This window comes from Leptinotarsa decemlineata, unplaced genomic scaffold, assembly GCF_025532065.1.
Source record: "Leptinotarsa decemlineata unplaced genomic scaffold, Ldec_3_MD MMD2_tig00078422_RagTag_RagTag, whole genome shotgun sequence".
NCBI lineage: Eukaryota > Metazoa > Arthropoda > Insecta > Coleoptera > Chrysomelidae > Leptinotarsa > Leptinotarsa decemlineata.
In genome coordinates, this window is record NW_027412747.1 from 18,086,288 (window position 1) to 18,107,940 (window position 21,653).

At 35.3% G+C, this 21,653-nt stretch overlaps 1 protein-coding gene across 2 annotated transcripts in view; it reads right to left on the minus strand.

The window, feature by feature from the left end:
- LOC141487240 (uncharacterized) overlaps window positions 1-21,653 on the minus strand; it is a 111,683-nt gene that overhangs the window by 10,492 nt on the left and 79,538 nt on the right. For both annotated transcript variants that reach the window (XM_074186086.1, XM_074186085.1), the window contains one exon: window positions 20,762-20,921. In XM_074186086.1, coding sequence (XP_074042187.1) covers window positions 20,762-20,921 — 160 coding nt within the window. The remainder of the gene's footprint in view (window positions 1-20,761; window positions 20,922-21,653) is intronic.

Genomic DNA, 21,653 nt, shown 5'->3' on the forward strand with positions numbered 1-21,653 from the left:
GTTATTCAAGAAACGAGTCACATCTGAAATAAAAATTGGTGAGAAGAATGAATGGGAAATGATTCGATGCACTAAAAATATCTGTTCAAGTGGAAAAACAAGGAAATATTACAATATGTTATTCAAAATGGTTTTTTGGGTATTGAGGAGGCATTTGACGATTCATGCTCAGATGGATTGCAAAAATAGGGTTAGAAAACTTCTGCCGGCAAAGTTTCATCCGTGGAGGTAGGGAGTCTCATCCCTAAGTGATAATCCTCCGATGTCACAAAGAAATAGCTCTGGTTGTGACGCCTTCTCTTCTCTGTGTAGCTTCTTCTGGAAGCTTGTTCTACCAGCACTTTGGAAAAACAATCCTGCTGAAAATGTCTCCTGTGACAGAGCCTGAATGCACGATCAGTTGGAATCTTGACAATTCCTCTCTTGCTTGATCGGTATTGGTTGGATTCATCATCTAGATACTGTCTTGCATGTGTTGGTTTCTGGTATTAGGATGTTTCTTACTTGTTCTTTTGTTGGAGAGGACTTAGGGAAGAGCGGGGTTGGTTGGGCACAGCGGTTGGTTGGTACATGCGTAAAATTTCAGAGTCCGTTCGGTTAACACCAGCGTTGCTGGCATCTATAGGAAGTTGTTTGAATACGCGCCAGTTGAAGACAGTTATTGTTGATGTGTGGGCATCTTTTTAGTTTTACTTGGTGCACGTGGTTTTGTCACCCGTAAGTAAATATTTATTAGTTTGAAATATTTGTAATATCAGTTTTATTGCTTTTTCGATAACAACAGAGTATATATATTAAGAAAATTTGCACTTTTGTCAATATTCACCAAATATAAAACTTTGATTTATAATGTTTTGACATTTAGTTTTGACATTTCTAACGTAAAAAATGCATTGGGGATGGTTGGTACAAACTGCAAGAGGCTGGTTGGTACAGTGTACCAAGCAACCCGGGGGCTAGCTTTACGTTTTTTTTTTTGGTTTGCTACTAGCTGGCTTCTTTAGGAAACCTTTACTTAAATGTGTACGTTCAAAAGAAAATTGGAAAAAGCAAAACTCCCCCGGATATTATGCTAAGGGCGGTCAGAGCCGTAAAATTGGAAGGAAAATGTCTAAGATCTGCTACCAAATTCCATTCAACACATTAAAAAGATATTGCTTCAAGTTTACACTAGAGGAACTGCAATCAGAAAGAGAAATGCCTTAAACAGTTGTTGGATACTTTAAAAATAGACAGGTGGGTTTTTTGAAAAATAAACTTGATGATCTAGTTTCTAGTAAAATTTTTGGTTTTAGATTTTCACCGAGCTTCAAGAGTCCCATCTCACAGATTACATAAAAAAAGCTGCCATATTTACCATGGTCTTACGCCCAAAGTGAAAATATTAGCTTATTTATATGCAACTTCTTTGCACCTGACGGTTCCAAATAGCTGTAAGAAAAATGAGATGGCAGGCCCCGACTGGTTTACATCATTTTTAAAGCGAAATGCTGGATTGGCTATAAGGACACCTGAAGCCACCAGTTTGTCTAGAGCCACAAGCTTCAATAAAACAAATGTAGACAGATTTTTCAGCAATCTAGAAATTGTTCATAGAAGGTATTACTTTAGTCCTGTGGAAATCTGGAATATGGACGAAACAGGGATTACTACAGTTCAGAGCCGAATTGTGGGTAGACGTGATGTCAAACAAGTGAGAAGAGTTACTTCGGCAGAACGCGGTATGCTTGTAACTTTAGCGTGTGCTGTTTCTGCTGCTGGAATACATATTTCCTCGTGTTCATTTTGAGCCCCATTTTCTCAGAGATGCACCGCCTGGAAGCGATGGAAGTGCCAATCTATCAGGCTGGATGGAAGAAGTTCATTTTATACAATATATCCAGCATTTTATTCAATACTCCAAGGCGTTTAAAGAAAACCCTCTCCTGATTTTGATAGACAACCACGATTCGAATTTATCTCCCGATGCAGTAAACATCTGCAAAGATCACGGCGTAACAGTGTTATCCTTTCCGCCTCACTGTAGCCATAAGCTCCAACATCTGGATCGCAGTGTGTATGGACCGTTATAGAAGTATGTCAATAGTGCTTGTGATTCTTGGATGACTAATCGTCCGAGTGCAAGATGACCATTTATGACATACCCAGTATTGTTCGTACTGCACTACTATTAGCGGCAACTCCAAACAACATTACAGCTGGATTCCAGGTTTCCGGAATTTATCCATTCAATAGGGATATTTTTCCGGACAGTGAATTTATGGCTGTTTATGTTACAGATAGACCAGATCCTGAACAAGATTTGCAAGATATTGAGCAAAATGTAAATTCTGGTGAAGTATTGGGAGTTAAAGCATAATCATATTCTTAGTTTCTGCCTTGACCAACCAACCTTAAGGTATGTACCAACCATCCCCAAATACGGGGTTGCTTGGTACACTTGCATCCTTAAGGAAAAAATTAAATTCTGGGTTTAGGATAGGTCCAAACATTATGTAATTTGAAATTTATACAAACAAAACAACACTAATCTCGAAATCAAATGTATTTTCTCACTATCTATCAATAAAAAAATTAGAGGGGCTTCAATTTGAAAAGCGAACCAACCAGCCCCGGTCTCCCCTACCAATAATTTTTATTTCAGGCCACACTATTTTGTCTCCCTCACAAACTAGTGCTAGTATATTTTCATTCATTGCTTATTCATTTTTGCTCATTGCTTTCATTTAAATCATCCTATCCGAATATTTCGATCTGGTAATTTTTGGTACTTTCAAATATTTCATTATTTTCATATCACTTGGCTTTCAGAAGATTTCAAATATTTTTTTAGATACTGGAAGTTCAGGATATTTTTCATAAGTGTTGAAGCAATTCGAGAAGTCATCCAATTATTTCATTGCATAATTAATAATAATTTCAATGAATGTATCAACCATATTTTTCATGTTCGTTATTCTATGACACATGTATAGGAACAAATGGAAAATAAATTAACAAGAATGGTGGTTTTCTATTATTCAAATAAAAGATTATTTATTATTTATATCTTTATATTTCCACTCGAAATATATCGATTGTTCTACTGAATTCATACGCAGCATCAGGCAGTTCCAATTGGTCAAAATTTCATTCATTGGAAGTAAGTTACTTGTAAGTAAGTAAGCAAGTCACTTAACTTGTTCCATCAAAGCTGATACAAAAGCGAGGTATTGCGTTGAATGTTTGCAATAGAAGTTAGGTTAGCGGTTACGAATCAACATTTTTGATCACGATATAAATATAAAATCCATATCAAGATGAAAATTTTCAACTCAATACGGTTCTGTGAGGAACTTTGCTGAAAATTGGTTTCGTTTATCTATATGGAAAATGAAAGTTATCGGTGAAGCAATAAGATACCACTTCATAAAACACACAGTGTGCATTCTTCAAGTAAATTGCGGCGCTTTCTTCATGCATTATTTATTATATATTCGATAATCGAGGATCTTCACTTTCTCCCATGATATTACGGTTTCGGTGAATAGATTATGGAAGAAGTTTTACAGTCTGTTAGTCAGTAGATGAGTATTTAATTGGGGACTTGACTGAAAACTCATTTAAAGTGAATTATGTATCAACTATGCGTTATTTTCAATTCACAGAAGAGTTAGGCTTAGGTACGTATCTCTAGTGAATCACACGATAGGATCTTCAAAATCAAATACACACACTCAACTCGTTAAGCAAAAAAAATGAAAACTAATTGAAAAATATCTAAAAACAGTAAACTCGACTATGGATTTATTCCATAGTACTTTTTCTGATGCAAAAAAATATCAATGTGAAGACTGCTGGAATTTTTTTAACAAGGTGGTTCTCCAACAATCACTGGTATTTCTCTAAAACTCGATCATATGAGAACTATACATTCAAAAAACTAGCTATCAACTTTGAAGTCGAATTTCAATCTTCATCGACGTTGTTCCACCTCCTGAATCTACGAAAACTGATCTTCAACTCACTTGTGTAACAAATCAAATTGAAAAATTTATAAGACCATGATGATCTGTCTCATCAACATTGAACGGGATGGTACGGGCTGAAACCAGACGGGACGGGAAGAGACTGGACGGGACGGGACGACCCGGAACGGAATGTGGCGGAACGCGACGGGATGCGACAAGAACGGATGCGTCGGGACAGAAGCGACAGGACGGGACAGGACGGGACGGGACTAGACGGGACGGAACGGGACGGGACGGAACGGAACTCGACGGGACGGGACGGGACGGGACGGGACGGGAAGGGAAGGGACGGGACGGGACGGGACGGGACGGGACGGGACGGGACGGGACGGGACGGGACGGGACGGGACGGGACGGGACGGACGGGACGGGAAGGGAAGGGAAGGGACGGGACGGGACGGGACGGGACGGGACGGGACGGGAAGGGACGGGACGGGACGGGACGGGACGGGACGGGACGGGACGGGACGGGACGGGACGGGACGGGACGGGACGGGACGGGACGGGACGGGACGGGACGGGACGGGACGGGACGGGACGGGACGGGACGGGACGGGATTTTACACAATTGAGACAATGATCAAAATGTTCGTGTGGATTGGTACTTGCAAGATTCTACTTGGAAACTGCAAAAATCATATACGACATTTTTATAGGAGACAAAATGTGGATATTTTCGTATGAAACGGAAATAGAGCAACAAACCTCTTTTTGGGTATTCCAAGTTGATAGAAAACAAACAGAAATGCATTCACTAATACTCCCAAGAAAATCATCACTTGTTTTTTAGCTCAATCAGTCTTTCACAAAAAACTTACTATTCTGTAAAAACTTAGAGAGGGATCCTTATATTCATTTTTTTGGATATTCGCCTCTACAAGACTTCTTACTCAGACTAATATGATCCCTCTTCGAGTTGGATTATCTCTTATTGGGGTTACGTAGTTGAACTGTTTAGCCGTAGGTCGTAACATGAAGCAGTAAAAATTACATGAAATTAATCGGAATACTAGGCAACAATGCTACCCTGGTTCTATCTGCCCTGGAGAGATGATCTGTGCAAACGACGAAAGATGCAAATGACTATCCAGTGTCGGTCGTGTTTCTAGATAATGAAATAATTACTTGACAACGGAAAAATCCAACCATCCACGAAAATTACTAGGTATATATTTTTCGAATCACATACATTTCCTGAATAGAAAGTTGTATTTATTTTTAGAATCCTCATGAGGCGAAGATTTCGATACTATACTGTCGTAATATTGATTGATCAAAAACGTAAGTTATCTTCAAAAATAGTTTTTGGCTTTCAACTACTTCACGTTTATCCAAAAACACTGATCTCCCCCAAAAACCACCTCTTTCAATTCATTTGTAATTTTCCAGTGTAAATTTACTTTTTGAAGATTATGAAAACACAGGTCAACAGTGATGTGTTTTGTTTATGTTGGCCTACCCCCATTATAAATATATAATAATTTTGTTTCAATCACATCCACTTTTTTGTGACAGCTATATATTCATTTCTGATCTAATATCCGTCATTTAGGCGGCTGTATAGCTATTGCATCAGCTAACATACATTTCATTTTCGTTAGGTACATCGTAAATATGCAACGAAAGTGTTCTACTAACCCTGACAGTTTTGTTATGTGTGTGAAGAATCATCTTTTACATTCCAGCGTCGAAATTTCACCCCATTAATTGAACAGTGCTCTGAAGACTATTTTGGATTTACTATGTAGCATCAAGATAAATTCTAGGTCCCAGATAAATGTTGTGTAAACTGTGTGAGACTCCTATTGAGTTGGGCTCTTATTTGAGTCAAACAAAAATAAAAGGCAATACAACTAAGTCCAAACATACTATCCAGTATCTAAACTTGTCTATAGCTAACACACCCGTCCTACATAGTGCCGAACAGCTTGTGCCGAAGCCTCCAAATCGACCAGAAAATCGTGATTCCTGTCCGGCAGAACTTGTTCGCATGAGGAAAATGAAGATAGTGACCCAAGTTATGAACCGCAAAATTCAAAAGAACCGCACTTATTGACACAAAGTGATTCAAACGATTTAGTACGTGATTTGAATTTGTTTAAATAAACAGGCTGAGCTTTTGAGGTCTACATTAAAGGACTGGAATTAACTTTCTCCTGATACAAAAGTTTCTTATTTTCGACATTGTGACGATGAAAGTCCATTGTAATAATGTTTATGTTGTGATGAATTTATTGAATTTTGAATATGAGCCAAGTCACTGGCGACTATTCATTGACTACTCAAAAACTAGTTTGAAAGCAGTGTTGCTGCATAACAGAAACGAACTCCCTTCAGTGCCGGTTGCTCATGGTTCTGATATGAAAGAGACTTACGAAAATACGAGATTTCTTCTTGAAAAAATTAAATACAGTGAATACGCTTGAAAAATTTGTGGCGATTTAAAAGTTATTTATTATTTGCTTGAACTATATGTTGATTACAGAAAATGTTGCTGTTTTATTTGCGAATGGGACAGCAGAGACAGAAAAAGTCACTAATGAAATAAAATGTGGCTCAAGCGTGAGGCACTTACTCCAGGCCATAAAAATGTTAAAAATAAGCTTTCACTGAACCCTGATGACATACTCTAACCAACGTTGCACTCGGTCTGATGAAAAAATTTGTAAAAGCTTTGCGCAAAGATGTCAGTGGATTTTTATATCTGAAATGAAAATTCCCCAAACTCAGCGACGCGAAAATTGAAGGGAGAATATTTGTAGCCTAACAAATACGACAACTTATGAAGGATGAGAGCTCTGAAGGAGAATTAAATGACCAGGAAAAAATCGCCTGGAAATGTTTTGTGAGTGTTGTCCAAAATTTCCTAGGAAATCATAAAGCGGAAAACACAAAGACTTGATAGAGGAACTAATGATGTCAGATAAAACTTTGGGGTGTAATGTGTCCTAAAAAATACGTATATTTCAATCTCATCTAGATTTGGGTGCTGTGAGTGACGAACACGGGAAGAGATTTTATTAGTACATCTACTTAATACAGAAGCGTTATCAATCAGATTATTGTTGGAAACTCAGAAGGGACCAACCAGAAAACAAATATTCACGAAAATCATAAATATTTATTGTACAATAAGTAATAATTTTTCTGGTTATAGTGGATTTTTGTAATTTTCACCAAAATATATGCTTTGATGTCAAGACAAAAGCCCGTTGTGACAATTTTATTTCATTGATACAATATTGGTTAGTGACTATAGTAGATTCAAAGTTTGCAATGAGTTTTCATGTGACAAAAAACAGTTAAAATTTTGGTGAATAGTGAAGTTTGTAATCATTTCAATAAATAGTGTTATTGGCATTCAAAATCCTTTCTGATAATTTTAGCATTTGAGTTTTCTGGCCCCCATACTAATACGTTTTTGGTACACAAGTAATGAATAAAACAAATCAATTATACTTCTCTTACGTTTAGTGTACAATTCGATGAACAGATAAGTTTGGGTTAGCGAATCGTTTTCAGTAATAACGATGAAATAAATAGACGATTTGAAGTGATTATCTATATAAAAAGTTGACTTCCGCACATTTGAGACAGGTAATCACTTCAAATTGAATATTCATTCTGCACTAATTGCAGAAACATTTCCCAATAGTAGAAATCGTCAAAGGTTCGTTAGTTTCTGATGTGAGTTTCGAAGAACGACTTTGGGAATGACTTAATGTCAGAGGCGTAGCCATTTTTCCAGCTTCCATCCATCTGCATCTCTTGTTGGCTCTTGAATGTTATCTATAGGAATGCCAATCAGTATATTAGGTATGATTAAATCTCAGCTTGTAGTTAATAATCTACTCGAATGTGTGTGGTTCTTGAGTTGAGAGTTTTGCAATACTGAGTGTTTTTATCTTAAGTAGTTATTAGAATAATGGTTCAGGTAGGAATTTTCTATTGATGTGGATGGAGTTCTTGTCGACTCAGTACTTGGCATGTACTCAATATTGATCAATTGATACAGCTCTACGATTGCACTAGTTGAGAGTAGGCTACGATACGGTGTGATATTTTGGGATTTATCTACCCTAGCAAAAGATATCTTCGTGGCACAAAAACGAATTTTACGATCAATGACGGGGCTTTCACAGACTGATTCATGCAAAGATATATTCAAGAGACTGAAAATATTAACATTACCATGTCTAGTCATATCAGAGTTGAGTATGCTAGTATTCGACAATAATGATGGAATGTATGTGAGGAACGAACAAAATCATAGTTTTAATACAAGACAAAAGAATTATTTTTCAATTCCATTCGGAAAATTCAAAATAACTCACCAATCTCCCAGTCATATGGCTCCTAAAATATACAATGCTTTTCCTTCAAATGTGAGGAACTGCATGACAAAACAATCAATCAAATATAATTCAAAATCTTTTTTGACAGATCAGTATTTTTATAAACTGGATGAATATTTGTCGTGGCAATTAGCGGTGAAATCAAATTTTCAGTATTAGTATTATTGTATTTTAAATGTAAACAAGTGACTTTTTCCATATGTTTCGAAAAAATAAATGACTATCACTATTTTCATTATTATCAATAGTCCAAGTCCAGAGTCCAAGAGGTCTAAAAATAATAGTAATTTCTCTTTTCTCTATACAATTGTTCTCGAAACGTAACAAAGGTGTCTACATATAACAATGTCACAATGTAAGCCAATAACGAAATATAATATTCACTGTTGATGGCATTTTCCTTTTCGAAATAGTCGATGAATATTACAACACGCACATCCCGAAATACTGAGGCCATAACCTTTTCAGCAGATCGTTGTACTGTCGGGCGCTTTGGACGAGGATCACCAGTTGCTCTCTACACAGATGACGATTGTTTTGATTCTGGAGTGAAGTGATGGATCCATGTTTTATCTGTTGTTACATATAGAGGCAAAAATTTTGGTTTTTTTTTTTTAGACATGGTTAAACACTGCTCAGAATCATCAAGACATTCTTGTTTTTGGTCAAAAGTGAGGTGGCGCAGCACCCACTTTGAACAGAGCTTTTTCATAGTCAAATGCTGATGCAATATAGAGCCAACACGTTCTTTTGATATCTTCATAATGTCAGCTAACTCACACAATTTCACTTTTCGATCATTCAAAACGATTTTGTGGATTTTTTTCATGTTTTCTGGTGTTAGTCTATTCAACGAGTTCAAAAACATGAAAAATAGAGATAAAGGTAATAAAAATATGAGCAGTCACTCATTCGGTTCGGAGTTACCTCTATAAAAAATTTTTTGAAGGATTTTGGTGCAGGTAAAAAAATTGCAATTGTTATTAACAATATAAGATTTGAAAAAAATGGTATTTAGTTTTTCGGTAATAACTCAAAAAATTTTAACATCTAGGCAATTTTGAAAAAAGCTCGTTAAAGAGGAGGAAATTTCCGATAAAAAAGTCCCGACTCACGAAACTCTATCTCCATTTTTTTATAATTTTAATTTGACGTTGAAAATAGGGTTCCGTGCGGCTGTTACGGCATGCGCGCGCTGCCGCTAAAGAGAGTTTATGAAAAGAAATATTTTTTATAACATAAAATGTCATTTTAAAAATTTGAAAAAAATCTAGTATCTTCCTAACAATGGAATGCATCGAATCCCGTGAAAAAAATTATCACCACTTTTCAAAAAGTTATTCAATTGGTAACTAACAAATTTTTTCCCAATCTCCGTTGGCATAAATAATGGGATAAAAGGTATAAATGATTGTCCTATAAATTTTAAACTTCTTGGAGCCCTTTTGATATATACTTCATGCGATCCTGCGATAAAAGTTCATTAAAATTCATTAATTCGTTAATTATGATATTTTATAACTATTGCAAAATGAAATAACTAAAAATTGTTGATAATTTTTTTTTCAATTGATATTTACTTATGTCTGTTTTCACATTGAACAATGGCAGTTATTAACATAGGATATGAATTTTTTACGTTATTTGTTTATTAAATTGTTTTAAACAAATAGAGAAATTCAATATTTTTGAAAAATTTTTTTTTGCTTTTTTGTTGTCTAGAGACTATTATGATTTTCAAAAAAAATTTTTCTTAGTTTTAATTTTTAATTGTTTAAAATCGATTTTTTTATAATTCGATTGTTTAAATAATCAGTTAAGGAATAATTTTGCCTTTGAAAATCATAATTCACACTTTTAAATAGTTTGACAAAAAAATGTTTTTATTTATTATTTAATTGTTTATTAGTTCAACAATTTGTTACAAACAAATATTGACCAACGTTATTTTTTTTTGAAGCAGAAAAAAAATCTAAAAACAGCTATATAAAAAAGTGCCATGATTTTTTTTTATTTTTTATGATACTTTCTAATATCATACGATACAATACGATAAAAAAATTTATGGCACTTTTTTATATATAGCTGTTTGTATAATTTTCTTCTGCTTCAGAAAAAAATATAACGTTGGTCAATATTTATTTATAACATTAAACTAATAAACAATTGAATAATAGATAAATTTGTTTTTGACAAACTATTTAAAAGTGTAAATCATGATTTCCAAAAGCAATATTATTTCTTAACTAATTATTCAAACAACCGAAATATAAAAAAACGATTTTGAACAGTTGAAAATTAAAATTGGGAAAAAATTCATTTTTAAAAATCATAATTATCTCTAGACAACAAAATAGCAAAAAACATGTTTTCAAAAATATTGAATTTCTCTATCTGTTCAAAACAATTTAATAAACATATAACGTAAAAAATTCATATCCTATGTTAATAACTGCCATTGTTCAATGTGAAAACAGACATAGCTAAATATCAATTGAAAAAAAATGTTTTCAACAATTTTTAGACATTTCATTTTCAATAGTTATGAAAAATCATAATTAACAAATTAATAAATTTTTATGAACTTTTATCACAGGATCGTATGAAGAATATATATCAAAAGGGCTCCACGAAGTTTAAAATTTATAGGCCATTTATAGGCCACCTTATTTATACCTTTTATCCCATTATTTATGCCATCGGAGATTGGGAAAAAATTTGTTAGTTAACAATTGAATAACTTTTTGAAAAATGGTGGTAAAACTTTTTTTTCTACGGAACTAGATTCATTCAAAAATATTTCTTTTGGTAAGCTCTCTTTAGCGGCAGCGCGCGGAACCCTATTTTCAAAGTCAAATTAAAATTATAAATAATGGAGATAGAGTTTCGGGAGTCAGGACTTTTTTATCGGAAATTTCCTCCTCTTTAACGAACTTTTTCCAAAATTGCTCAAATATTACTATTTTTTGAGTTATTAACGAAAAACTAAATACCATTTTTTTTATTTCATTTTGTTAATAACAATTGCAACTTTTTACCTGCACCAAAATCCTTCAAAAACATTTTTCTAGAGATCACTCATATTTTTAGGACCTTTACCTATATTTTTCATGTTTTTGAACTTGTTGATTAGACTATGTTACTGCCTCATTTAGACGTCCACAGCGTTCTTCATCATCGGTGTCTCTACAACCACGTTTGAAGTCACCAAAACAACGTTTCATTGTTGTTTCTGATGGAACGGAGTCCTTATAACACTTTTAAGCCATTGCTCTGCTTGAACGGTATTTTCTTCCATCAAGACAATTAAAATGAAAACAGGAAATTGTTTTTGATCCATTGTTTTGAAATAGCAAAAGTAGTGTCACTCTTAGCACAATAGCTCACGAACTTATGAGTAGAATATGAATAGAACTTCAACTGCTTCGTTTTGGAGGTTAGTACTGACTGAAATAGCTGTGAATGCTGTAAGACTTGCGCCATCTATGTGTTAGGCCCGAAACGTTTCAGCCCATGTAGTATATTATCACAGAATGTGTGGCAATAGAAGCACATGTATGAAAGCCTTACAAAACGCAAGGAAATCGGAAGAATGATATCAACAGAAAAGATCCCTAACTGAATATGCTAAAGCCCTGGGGAAATTCAAAAGGAACTCATGGAGGAAGCAATGCGAGAAGATAAATCAAACCAAGTATGTATAGTCTCAAGATATTCCCAAAAATTTCAGTTATCGATGAATACCTCAAAAACAAAGGCTGGGAAGTACACGAAAACAGGATAAAAGACAGTGTTACGATCTTCATTCGAGTTTGAAGGCCGTCATAGTTTGGAACTGGTTCCTAACGTTTCGCCAGCACAAGTGGCTTCTTCAGAAGTTTACACACCTCGATGATTCACCGATGACTGGTGATTTTTGGTTCGTAGGTTGTATTTATGTTGACTCAGGTGGCCCGCTTTTCTGTGTTGATGTGTTGCTATTGGCCGGAGTGTTTTTACCTGTTGACGACTCGTCATTACATTGCACTGTTGCCACCTCAGCATCTTTCAGTATAGGATTCCGAATCCGGTTAAGCGTTACCGCCTCCTCTTTTCTGTTGTAGTTTTCCGTATGTTTGTGGATTTCTATGGCTTCCCGTTGTCCTCATCGACTTCAGCATATTGTCAAATTTTCTGATTCATTATGTAACAGTTCGCCTTATGAGAAGACGCCCTGTATTTTATTTTTAATGTTTGTGGTCTCACATATTTGTCTAAATAGGAAAAATTGAAGTTCATGGGGAATCGACAAATGTCGGAAGATTTCCATAAGAAAACGATATCTTACTGCTAAAGGCATATTTCTTAACCACAGGATACAATGGGTTTTATTCATAGTTACTTTGTAAGGGCCAGACGAAAATACTCATTATCATTGATAGCTGGAGACACTTTGTTTGTTGGGTCTTTTGAAAAGTCAGCGATGAGCTAGGAACGGTATGCTAAAAACAAACCAAAGATGGCCGAATTACTTAACGAATCACGAAGCGACCGAAAGTGATGGAATTGAATTTTCTGATTGGATGTAACTTTCCCACTTAATTTTAAGAAGGAAAATATCCGCTGACTTGGGGAAAAATAGGTCGCGGGAAATGGAACGCGGTAGAGTGGGTGTGATGGGAAGTTGAGAGACGTCCGTCGAGGGTTCTGGGTCGTCGAAAGGTCGAGTTGAGTGCAAAGAATTAGAAGGTTTTGTTTTTGAGGTGTCCGTCGAGGGATTTAGGTCGTCGAAAGGTAGAGTTGAGTGTAAAAATTTAGAGGATTTTTTTCATTTAAGGGAAGATAAAATCGAAAAACAAATAAAGTATTCGGAAGAAAAGGGGCAAACGAGAGTTCAATAGCGAGTTATTCGGATAGTGTGATATGCGAGGTACTTTTGGGAGTTTGGGGAAAAATCCGGTTTATTTCTTTTCCTTTTTGGTTGCCAGTAAAACAGAGTGAAATTCTGGTTTGCTGTCTTGTGTTAAATTCAGTAAAACATAAAAGGACTAGCCGCTATCTATAGCTAAACGGATGGAGAAAGCTATTGGTAAGAAAGTTTTAGGATTTTTTCGTCTGTTGATGTACTTTCATTGAAATACAGTGGGTGAACATTTATATAAATAGCTTGTCTCATATAGAGTTGCCGAATAAAGGGCATGTTTATGAATATTCAATCGAATGCCGGTTGAGCATTCTCTTATGGTCTGGTTGTTAATGTGTTCCTTTTGGTAGTTACGTTTTTTCTGTTTATTTTGTCGTTTACATCATATTTGTAATTTTTGCATTTCTATATTTTTTATTATACTTATTAACTTTGAATACGGTGTATTATTTCCGATTATTATACTGGTAGGGAAAACAGGGGAAAAGGGGAGCGTAGTATATTCATATCTCACACAAATATCTCCCTAGGATAAGTTCATATAAGAGGTATCAATGGCATATCCCGACAAATCGCCTGGAAGGACTTAAGTGAAAAAAAATTCTATCCTAAAACGGTGCCTATTTGATAAGGAGAAGGTAAGCCAAACCTTTGGGGGGTGATCACTTCTGCAGGCAACATCTAAGATAATTCTCCAGTAATTATCATTTCCCATTTGTAAATTTCAAATGGTGGCAGCGGCTGCTCTAATTTTAAGTTTTGGCTATAGTTTTCCCTATCAAAACAAGACTATATTTAACCGATAAATATCAAGATCGAGGTATTTTTGTTTTCCTCGATATAAAAGTGGAGCCTAGCTTTGCTACAATAACGGCTTCGTTTGGGAAATGAATATTCCTATCAGAAGGTATCTTCCGCTATAAATACAGAGGTCAAACCCATCATAGGGGTTACAATTCTAATTAGAGATTTCCCAAAATCGATCGATGTCGTTCCTGTATAGGCCTTTAACCAGCTGTGGGGATACCAAAATCTTTGGAACTGAACCACACACAAAGAAAAACAGTCATAAATGGACTGTTCGAGAAGAGAACGGTGGGACTACGTTAACCATGCAGGGATCGGCTCAGAATATTCACAGTACTACTAACTTTTCAACTATCCATTGAGAAAACAATTGAACAGAATAGGGATGTACAACGGATATCACAGATGCAGCCAATGCAACAACGGGGAGAGACAGGGAAAACGCAGTAACTCCATGAGGCATTAGTGTTATCAGCAGACTTGGAAGAAATTGAGAAATTAGACGGCTCTTAGAAAGCGAAAAAATAGAGAAGTCCTTCAGTTATCCTGAGCTACTACACTGCTGCAGCAATTTTTTAGTTCTTTTTCAAACGCTCCCGTAATGAATGTATCCTCTTTTACTAATTTGAAAGGGTTTTATTTTCAGGAGTGACTAATTTTTGGGAAAGAATGTTTTTTGTTTTCTACTACTCCATCTTGATACAAAAAAATGTAGGAATCTACCAAAAAAACGAGGGAGGTAATCAATTTGAAAAGAAGTAACTTTATACATGATCTACACATCTATGTATGAAGTTCCTTCTTTTAATATTGATTATTTCCTTTCTTTCATTGGAAGATTCCCACATTTCTCTGTATGAAAATGCGGTAGTAGAAAGCCAAAAACTTTCTTTCTTCCTCTTTTGCTATTAGCTCATTTTCTCATCTGGTATCGTATCAATGATTTTAGTACTTCCACAACTGGTTTATGGCTATAATAGATGGAGTCAATAATCTGTGTGTAATATAATCATGAGCTTTCATTGTTTGTGATTGCTAAGTGTCATGGCATCAAAATTAGAATCAACACATTTCCGTTCATCACAGCTTTCAGTTGTTCCCACTCTTCTCGATCTGCCTCGTTTTCTGAAAGAATTTCCTTGTGCATTGCAGTATTGCATCCGAAACTCTCATTTGATATGGAAGAAAATGGGCTTGTTTCATGATATTTGGTTTATAGTTCATTCGATAGAAATTCCAAATTGATAAACAGTGCACTATGTTTCAGCTCTCTAAGTACCGTAGTTTTTCCGTAATTAATTATTAAAAACCAAATGTGATAGAGCGGTGACGTCACGGCCCTATTCCCGCTTATTGTTCGATTGTCCAATAGGAACAATAGAAATAATCAACATTACCAAATCGTAAAATTCTCATAATTCTCAATTCAATTATAGAAGTGTACATGAACCCGTTAACGTTTCAATTAATGAAAAATTTTCCACGTGGAATAAAATTAAATGAAAAATCATGTTTGGAAAAAGTTCTATATCTGAAATCAGTACACAAAGTCGGGAGATCACAAAATATTTACCTGAACTATAATTTTATGCATTATTTAATAATATACAGTTATGGAAATCAAAAAATATAGCAAAGTAGATTAAAGAATCATTTCAAATATTCAATTTATTCTATAATCCTCAATCTGTACAATTGCAATTTATTGTGAAAAAAAAGATTCATACATACAAACCTCTTTCCAATATTGCTACTAAATTCAAGCATTATAGGCTCGCTTGGGTATTCTGTTGAATCTTCCAAAATTCGAGAGGAAGGTTGAATGAAGTCAAGTATAGTCGAACTCGAACTGATCCAACAAAAGCTTCTGAGGTAAGTAAGTAAATGAGGTAAAATGTATCATACTTACTTTCAACAACTATATAATAATACAGATAATACTTTCTGTGGAGGATACTTGAAGTTGGAATAAAAAACTGTGTCATCAAATTCAATATTTTCGTTCCCCTTTCATTTATAGTCACTTTTTAAATGATTTCTATAAAGTCTTGGAATAGTAGAAGGATTGTAGTTTTTTCTTTTCAATACTGTCACTCATTTTTTTTCTCATCATTTTATCCTTGGAAACCAATGTGCTTTCTGTTTTCTTGTGCCTTTCCGCACAATTGAAATCAGCACAAGAATGCACCATATTAATATTCAAATATATCTCTAAAATACTTTAGAAACATTCTCGATTAAAAAACGAATTGTTTCTACGCGAGCTGTCAGCTAAGAAAAAGTTGAAACTCAATGTTCCGATATGACATACATTTTCAATGCCGAATAAACCGATAAATTGTGATATGGGTACTCCATTTTCCTGAGAAAATGAACGATCAATTAAAATTTCCTGTAATCATTCATTCATTTTTGTTAGGAATGAAGCCAGCAAACAAATAAATATACAATAACAAGATCATTCGAATCCACGAATCAAGCATAAAAATGGACAATAATATTTGTCTCGATAACTGATATAGTACAAGTTATATCTAAATATGATTCTGAATAGAATTTAACGAGATGTATTTTCAAATTGTTCCCGAATGTTCATGAACCCTAATAAAATAAATCAATTATGCATTCATGCCACCCTCCAAAAATAATAAATTCAACGTTACTGGTATATTAGCCATATTATCATCCAGTTAGCCAGCGCCCTCTGTAGTGTATGCGAAAATGTGCTCTTTCTAATGTCAATGGTTTCTACACATAATTTCGTATTTTTGTCAAAATAATTACAAAATGAATGTTGAGCCTAGGTTTGCTAAAGCTGACTCCGACAAATTACCAAGAGTCGATTTTGAAGTGATCGATGAATTTTACTTGAAAAATTTGCAATACTTTCGTACCGAAATGAAGAATGAAAAATTGCAACAGCAGGTGGTATATTTAGTAGGTCCCTTTTATTTATATGGCATTCATTTAAGACTTTCTTGCTTATTGAAGGATGGAAAGTTTTGATTCAATTTTTATTTTAGCTCGGCCAAGGTAGGAATGGTAAAATTCAATCCAAAAATAACCTGAGAATGTAAACTAATGACACGGAATATGCAGCCAAAGACGCACCCGCCAAGACCTACCTTTCACAAACAAACGTTCTTTAATTAGATAATTCTAACAGTTGTTTTCACACTGAGTTGACAACAATAAAAACAAAAATTGCATCTGTCAAATTGTATCATCAGATCTGTGATTGGATATTTAAAACCAATACACTTGGCAACTCCGCTCTGGACACGATCAATTTTATTGGTCAACAGATACGAGGCCAATTTAAATTCTTGCTTTTCGAATTGTTCTTTTTTCTGCAAATGTAAAGAGATCTTGGGACCGATTAGGCTTGATAAGTATAATATACTCCTAACTCGACCAGTCTATAAGCAAACCAGTATCATTTTCCATAGCATGAAACAAGTCCATTGATTATGGTCTACAAAGCCGACAAAAAATTTTATATTACACAGAACGTGAGAAAATTTGAATCTTTCTTTAAGGACAAAACACAAGCACTATAGAAAAATCCTCAAGCGCTCTCAGATCGGTGCCTGGGCGAAAGCAGCGATGGTAAAACGTTCTCAGCAAGTTTATTCCACATTGACACAGTTCTCCAGATAAAAGAGTTCTTAAACAGTGAAGTTCGAGGGGTACTGAGTTGAACCACAAATCAATAAGAAGCCACAGTTCGTCGCGTATTTCTGATATGTACCGCTTTTGGAGGAATCAAATATGCCAAGTCACTTGAACACCTTCCGTGGAAGTATCTATAAAGGAGAGACAAATCTGCAACCTTTCTACGATGTCCCAGGCTATCAAGGTTGCACTTGATTTTATGGGCTCCAACTTCAGGGTAGGGCAGAGCTCCATACATTAGAACAATACTCCAAAGAAGGTCTGATCTGAGCTTTATAAAGCATCAAAAGTTGCTGAGGTGTGTATAGTTTTCTGGTTCGAGACAGTGCTCCAAGCTTTTGAGAAGCAGCCTTTGCAATTCCAATGTGATGATTGGGCCAAGACATATTGGCGACCATTTCAAACCCCAACAAACTTATCGAAGCAGAAAACGGAATTGTCTGACTTGACATTAACATATCCGGTTCGGAGACATTTATCTTGAAGAAAACAGATGACTGGGTTTTTGTGGCATTAAATTGAACCCCAATTCGAATTCACTACCAGATCCTCATTAAGATATGCAATATCCTGCTGCCGGTGAAGACGTGCCTCCGTAGCCGATGTCCTGGAATCCAAATGGAATTGCGAGACAAGTGTGATGTCGTCAGCAAAGCAATATATTGGTTTCTGGTGTTTTTTTCAATAAGTCGTTGATATACAATAAAAAAAAGGTTGGAGACAATATGGATCCCTGGGGAACACCAGCGTTGGTGGAAGTATTCGAGATCTTACATCATCTGAATGGTTCATAGCATGACATGTCAGTAATACTCGTACTCTGCACCAATGAAAATAAATCATTCAGCAAGAAACGGACCTGAGATATTATTAAATTTTCTTTTTATTGCTTGAAGTCCACACAATATTATACTTTTCACGCCCCATAAACGAAAGCTCACGCTTTCAAGATGCTCATGTTATAAAAGCTTCAATATATCACGTTGGTCTTCGGTTATAAAGCTTTATTTCTAGGTTTATTGTTTGGTAGATGGAAACACAATTTCAAGGAGAATTGTAGGAACGAGAGAACTAGAAGAGAAATGAAATGGGTTGATATTTCTTGCTACATACATAAAATTTTTACTGGCATCCACTGTTGTTCTTTACGAGGAAATAAGTCCCATCTTTGAAATTGGAAATTCGTAATATAACTTACAATTTCGAAATTTCGAGAAAAGAATCTAAAAATATCGATATCAAAGTCGAAATTTCGAGGTTTTCTTTGAAGTTTTGGGTATGAAGTTCAAACTTTACGAGTTTATTCACAGTCCCAATTTTAGTAAAGGGAAATAGTGGAAATTTCCAGTTGAAAGTAGGAATTTCTAGTTGAGTCGAAATTATTAATGTAACAAAAATTGAAAATTCTGAGCCATCATGGAACGCCTGGCAGGTGTAGATATTGGGTACTGAAGTATTTATAAAAATATGAAATCAAAATATACATGAAAAAAAAGAATGTGGCTTTCATATAGTAAACTCAAGAAACTTAGCTGGTTATTGCAATATATCACTAAATTTCTCAAATAACAAATATCAATAATAAGTGTTTCGATATAAATTCCACCATCATAAGAATTTTTTTTTAATTGATCAATAACAAAACCTCTCTTTCCCAAATAGAAAAAACATTTCTACGCAACTCGCTATAAGCTGAAAATAGTAATTCAACTTGACAAAAAATTATCACTAACGGCATTTGCTTTCTTCTTTCTATGTACGGAGCTCCTTAAAAAACTACCTGCTTAGATAAGTATAGATATGCATGTTTCATTAAAAATACCAAAAGTAATAATCAAGTTCAATTACCATGTCTTCCTCCAACCTCAGTTGCTGCTCATCAACATATTTTTCGGGTATATTACCAAGTTCAAGTGTGGCTTGGTTATCAGCTAGACCTACAGATTGAGGTTGGAAGTTGGTCAACAATTCATTGATCCCAGTCCAAACTTTACTTTCACCTGTGCCGGAAAAACTGCTGAACACAATTTTTTGCAACTGCAAAAAGGGGTGCAGTGCTGAATGTGGTTGCAAAAAAGCCGGACTGTTTTGTTCTCTGGCATGTACACATTGTCAAGGCCGGTCGTCCTCTAATATTGAATCACCAACAGTGGAGGATCCATTTGATTCCAAGGAGGCGACATGCGATACATCGCTATTAACGCAGTTTACATGTACTCAGGATGAAGATGAAGAAGAACAAGACGAACAAGAACGAGAAGATCAAGAAGAAAAACAAGAAGAATTTGAAAGTTACGACTCGAACAATTCAATTTCACTTCTTTTTTTAACTCAAATTGCTTTTATTTTTTCACAACTGACCCGTGGAATAGGCCTACTCGGAAAACCACGTTAAAAAAACGCGCTAAGTATACTACCTCGTAGGTGAATCGTTATATCTCAGAAACGATGACTCGTAGGAAAAAATGTATTGATACATTTTTTGTAGATAATTTCATGATCTACAATTTTTGTCTGGAATATTTTTATGATAAAACTTACCGTTTTGCTGAAAATCGCGAAAAACTCATTTTTTGACTGTTGACCTTGAATAACATTTTTTCCATACAGGGAAAAGATTGGGAACATTCAAATCTTATTTTCAATCATATTTTGAACAATCTTACTGTTTTTTAGCTTGGTGGGAATTTGGGTAGCTTCGAATGTCTAAATTGACCGGACTATAAAAGTACCCAGCGAGGAGCCCGTCACTATTATTATCGTGTCGTCTGCATACATAAACACCTCTCTCCCTTCAATGACGTCAGGTAGGTCATTTATGTACAACAGAAATAAAAGTGGTCCTAACATACACCCCTGAGGCGTTCCAATACCTACATTTTCCTTCTACTACTTTGAACCAGCTCTCGAAATGAATGACTTACCTCTGAAAATACCCTGTACATTTCTTTTACTGAATCTCAGACTGATAGTATTCATTGGAAGCAAATTTTATGGGATCTTTAACCTACCTGGATGGTCGAAACTCCGAACGTATATGCAGGAAGCGGTTCCACCGCAGAGTTGATGACGTAATCGCCCAGTGTGACGTGAACTTGTCTCGGAGCGGCCCGAGCTACACAATGGCCCGCCGTTACGACATGCCGCCTGCTCACTAAGGACCCGCCACACCTGAAAAATCGATTAAATTAATTAGTGTTCTATTCAACGGAAATGGCGTCGTTTCCCTAAGAGGAAACGACGCGTAGACACGTTTGAAAGGATTTGATCTATCTATGACAAAATGAAATCAATTCCTACATAATGGAAATGTATTGAAGGAATATGCGAACAGGGCGATATTCATTTTGTGATATATTTTTCAAATAAAGTATGTGGAGATCAAATCGTAAGGTGTAGTTTATGAAATTACTATGAATCTTCATCAAGTAACGGCCGAATCAATCAGAAAAAAACCCTTTGGAAATTTCTAATAAAAAAGGGGATCCCCTTATATCTGTTCTGAAAAGTTTCTCAATTCTCAAAACAACCATCTTTTTTCTCATTTCTCTGGTGATTATATGAAAGGAAACATTTTAAATACCGAAGTTTTCGATCACAAAAATCCAATTAATGGATGGCCAGACAAGTTTTATTTCAAAAAACTGTTTTTTCACAAAACTATACATTTTCACAATAGCTATATGCCCTTGCATATTGTGCTACAGGAGTGGGCGATAGAATACTTTAGCTGGGCGGAGATAGGAGTCCTCCTCACTGATTTCGCATCATAATGTATGTGATCGGTAACAAAAGAACGTATAACTCTGAGCCCATGAGCGAGTACCATCAGCGGAACCCTCGAAATACCGGAAGCCCTCTTGTCATAGAAATGCAGGATTAGCTTTCCTCAGCTAGTCATGA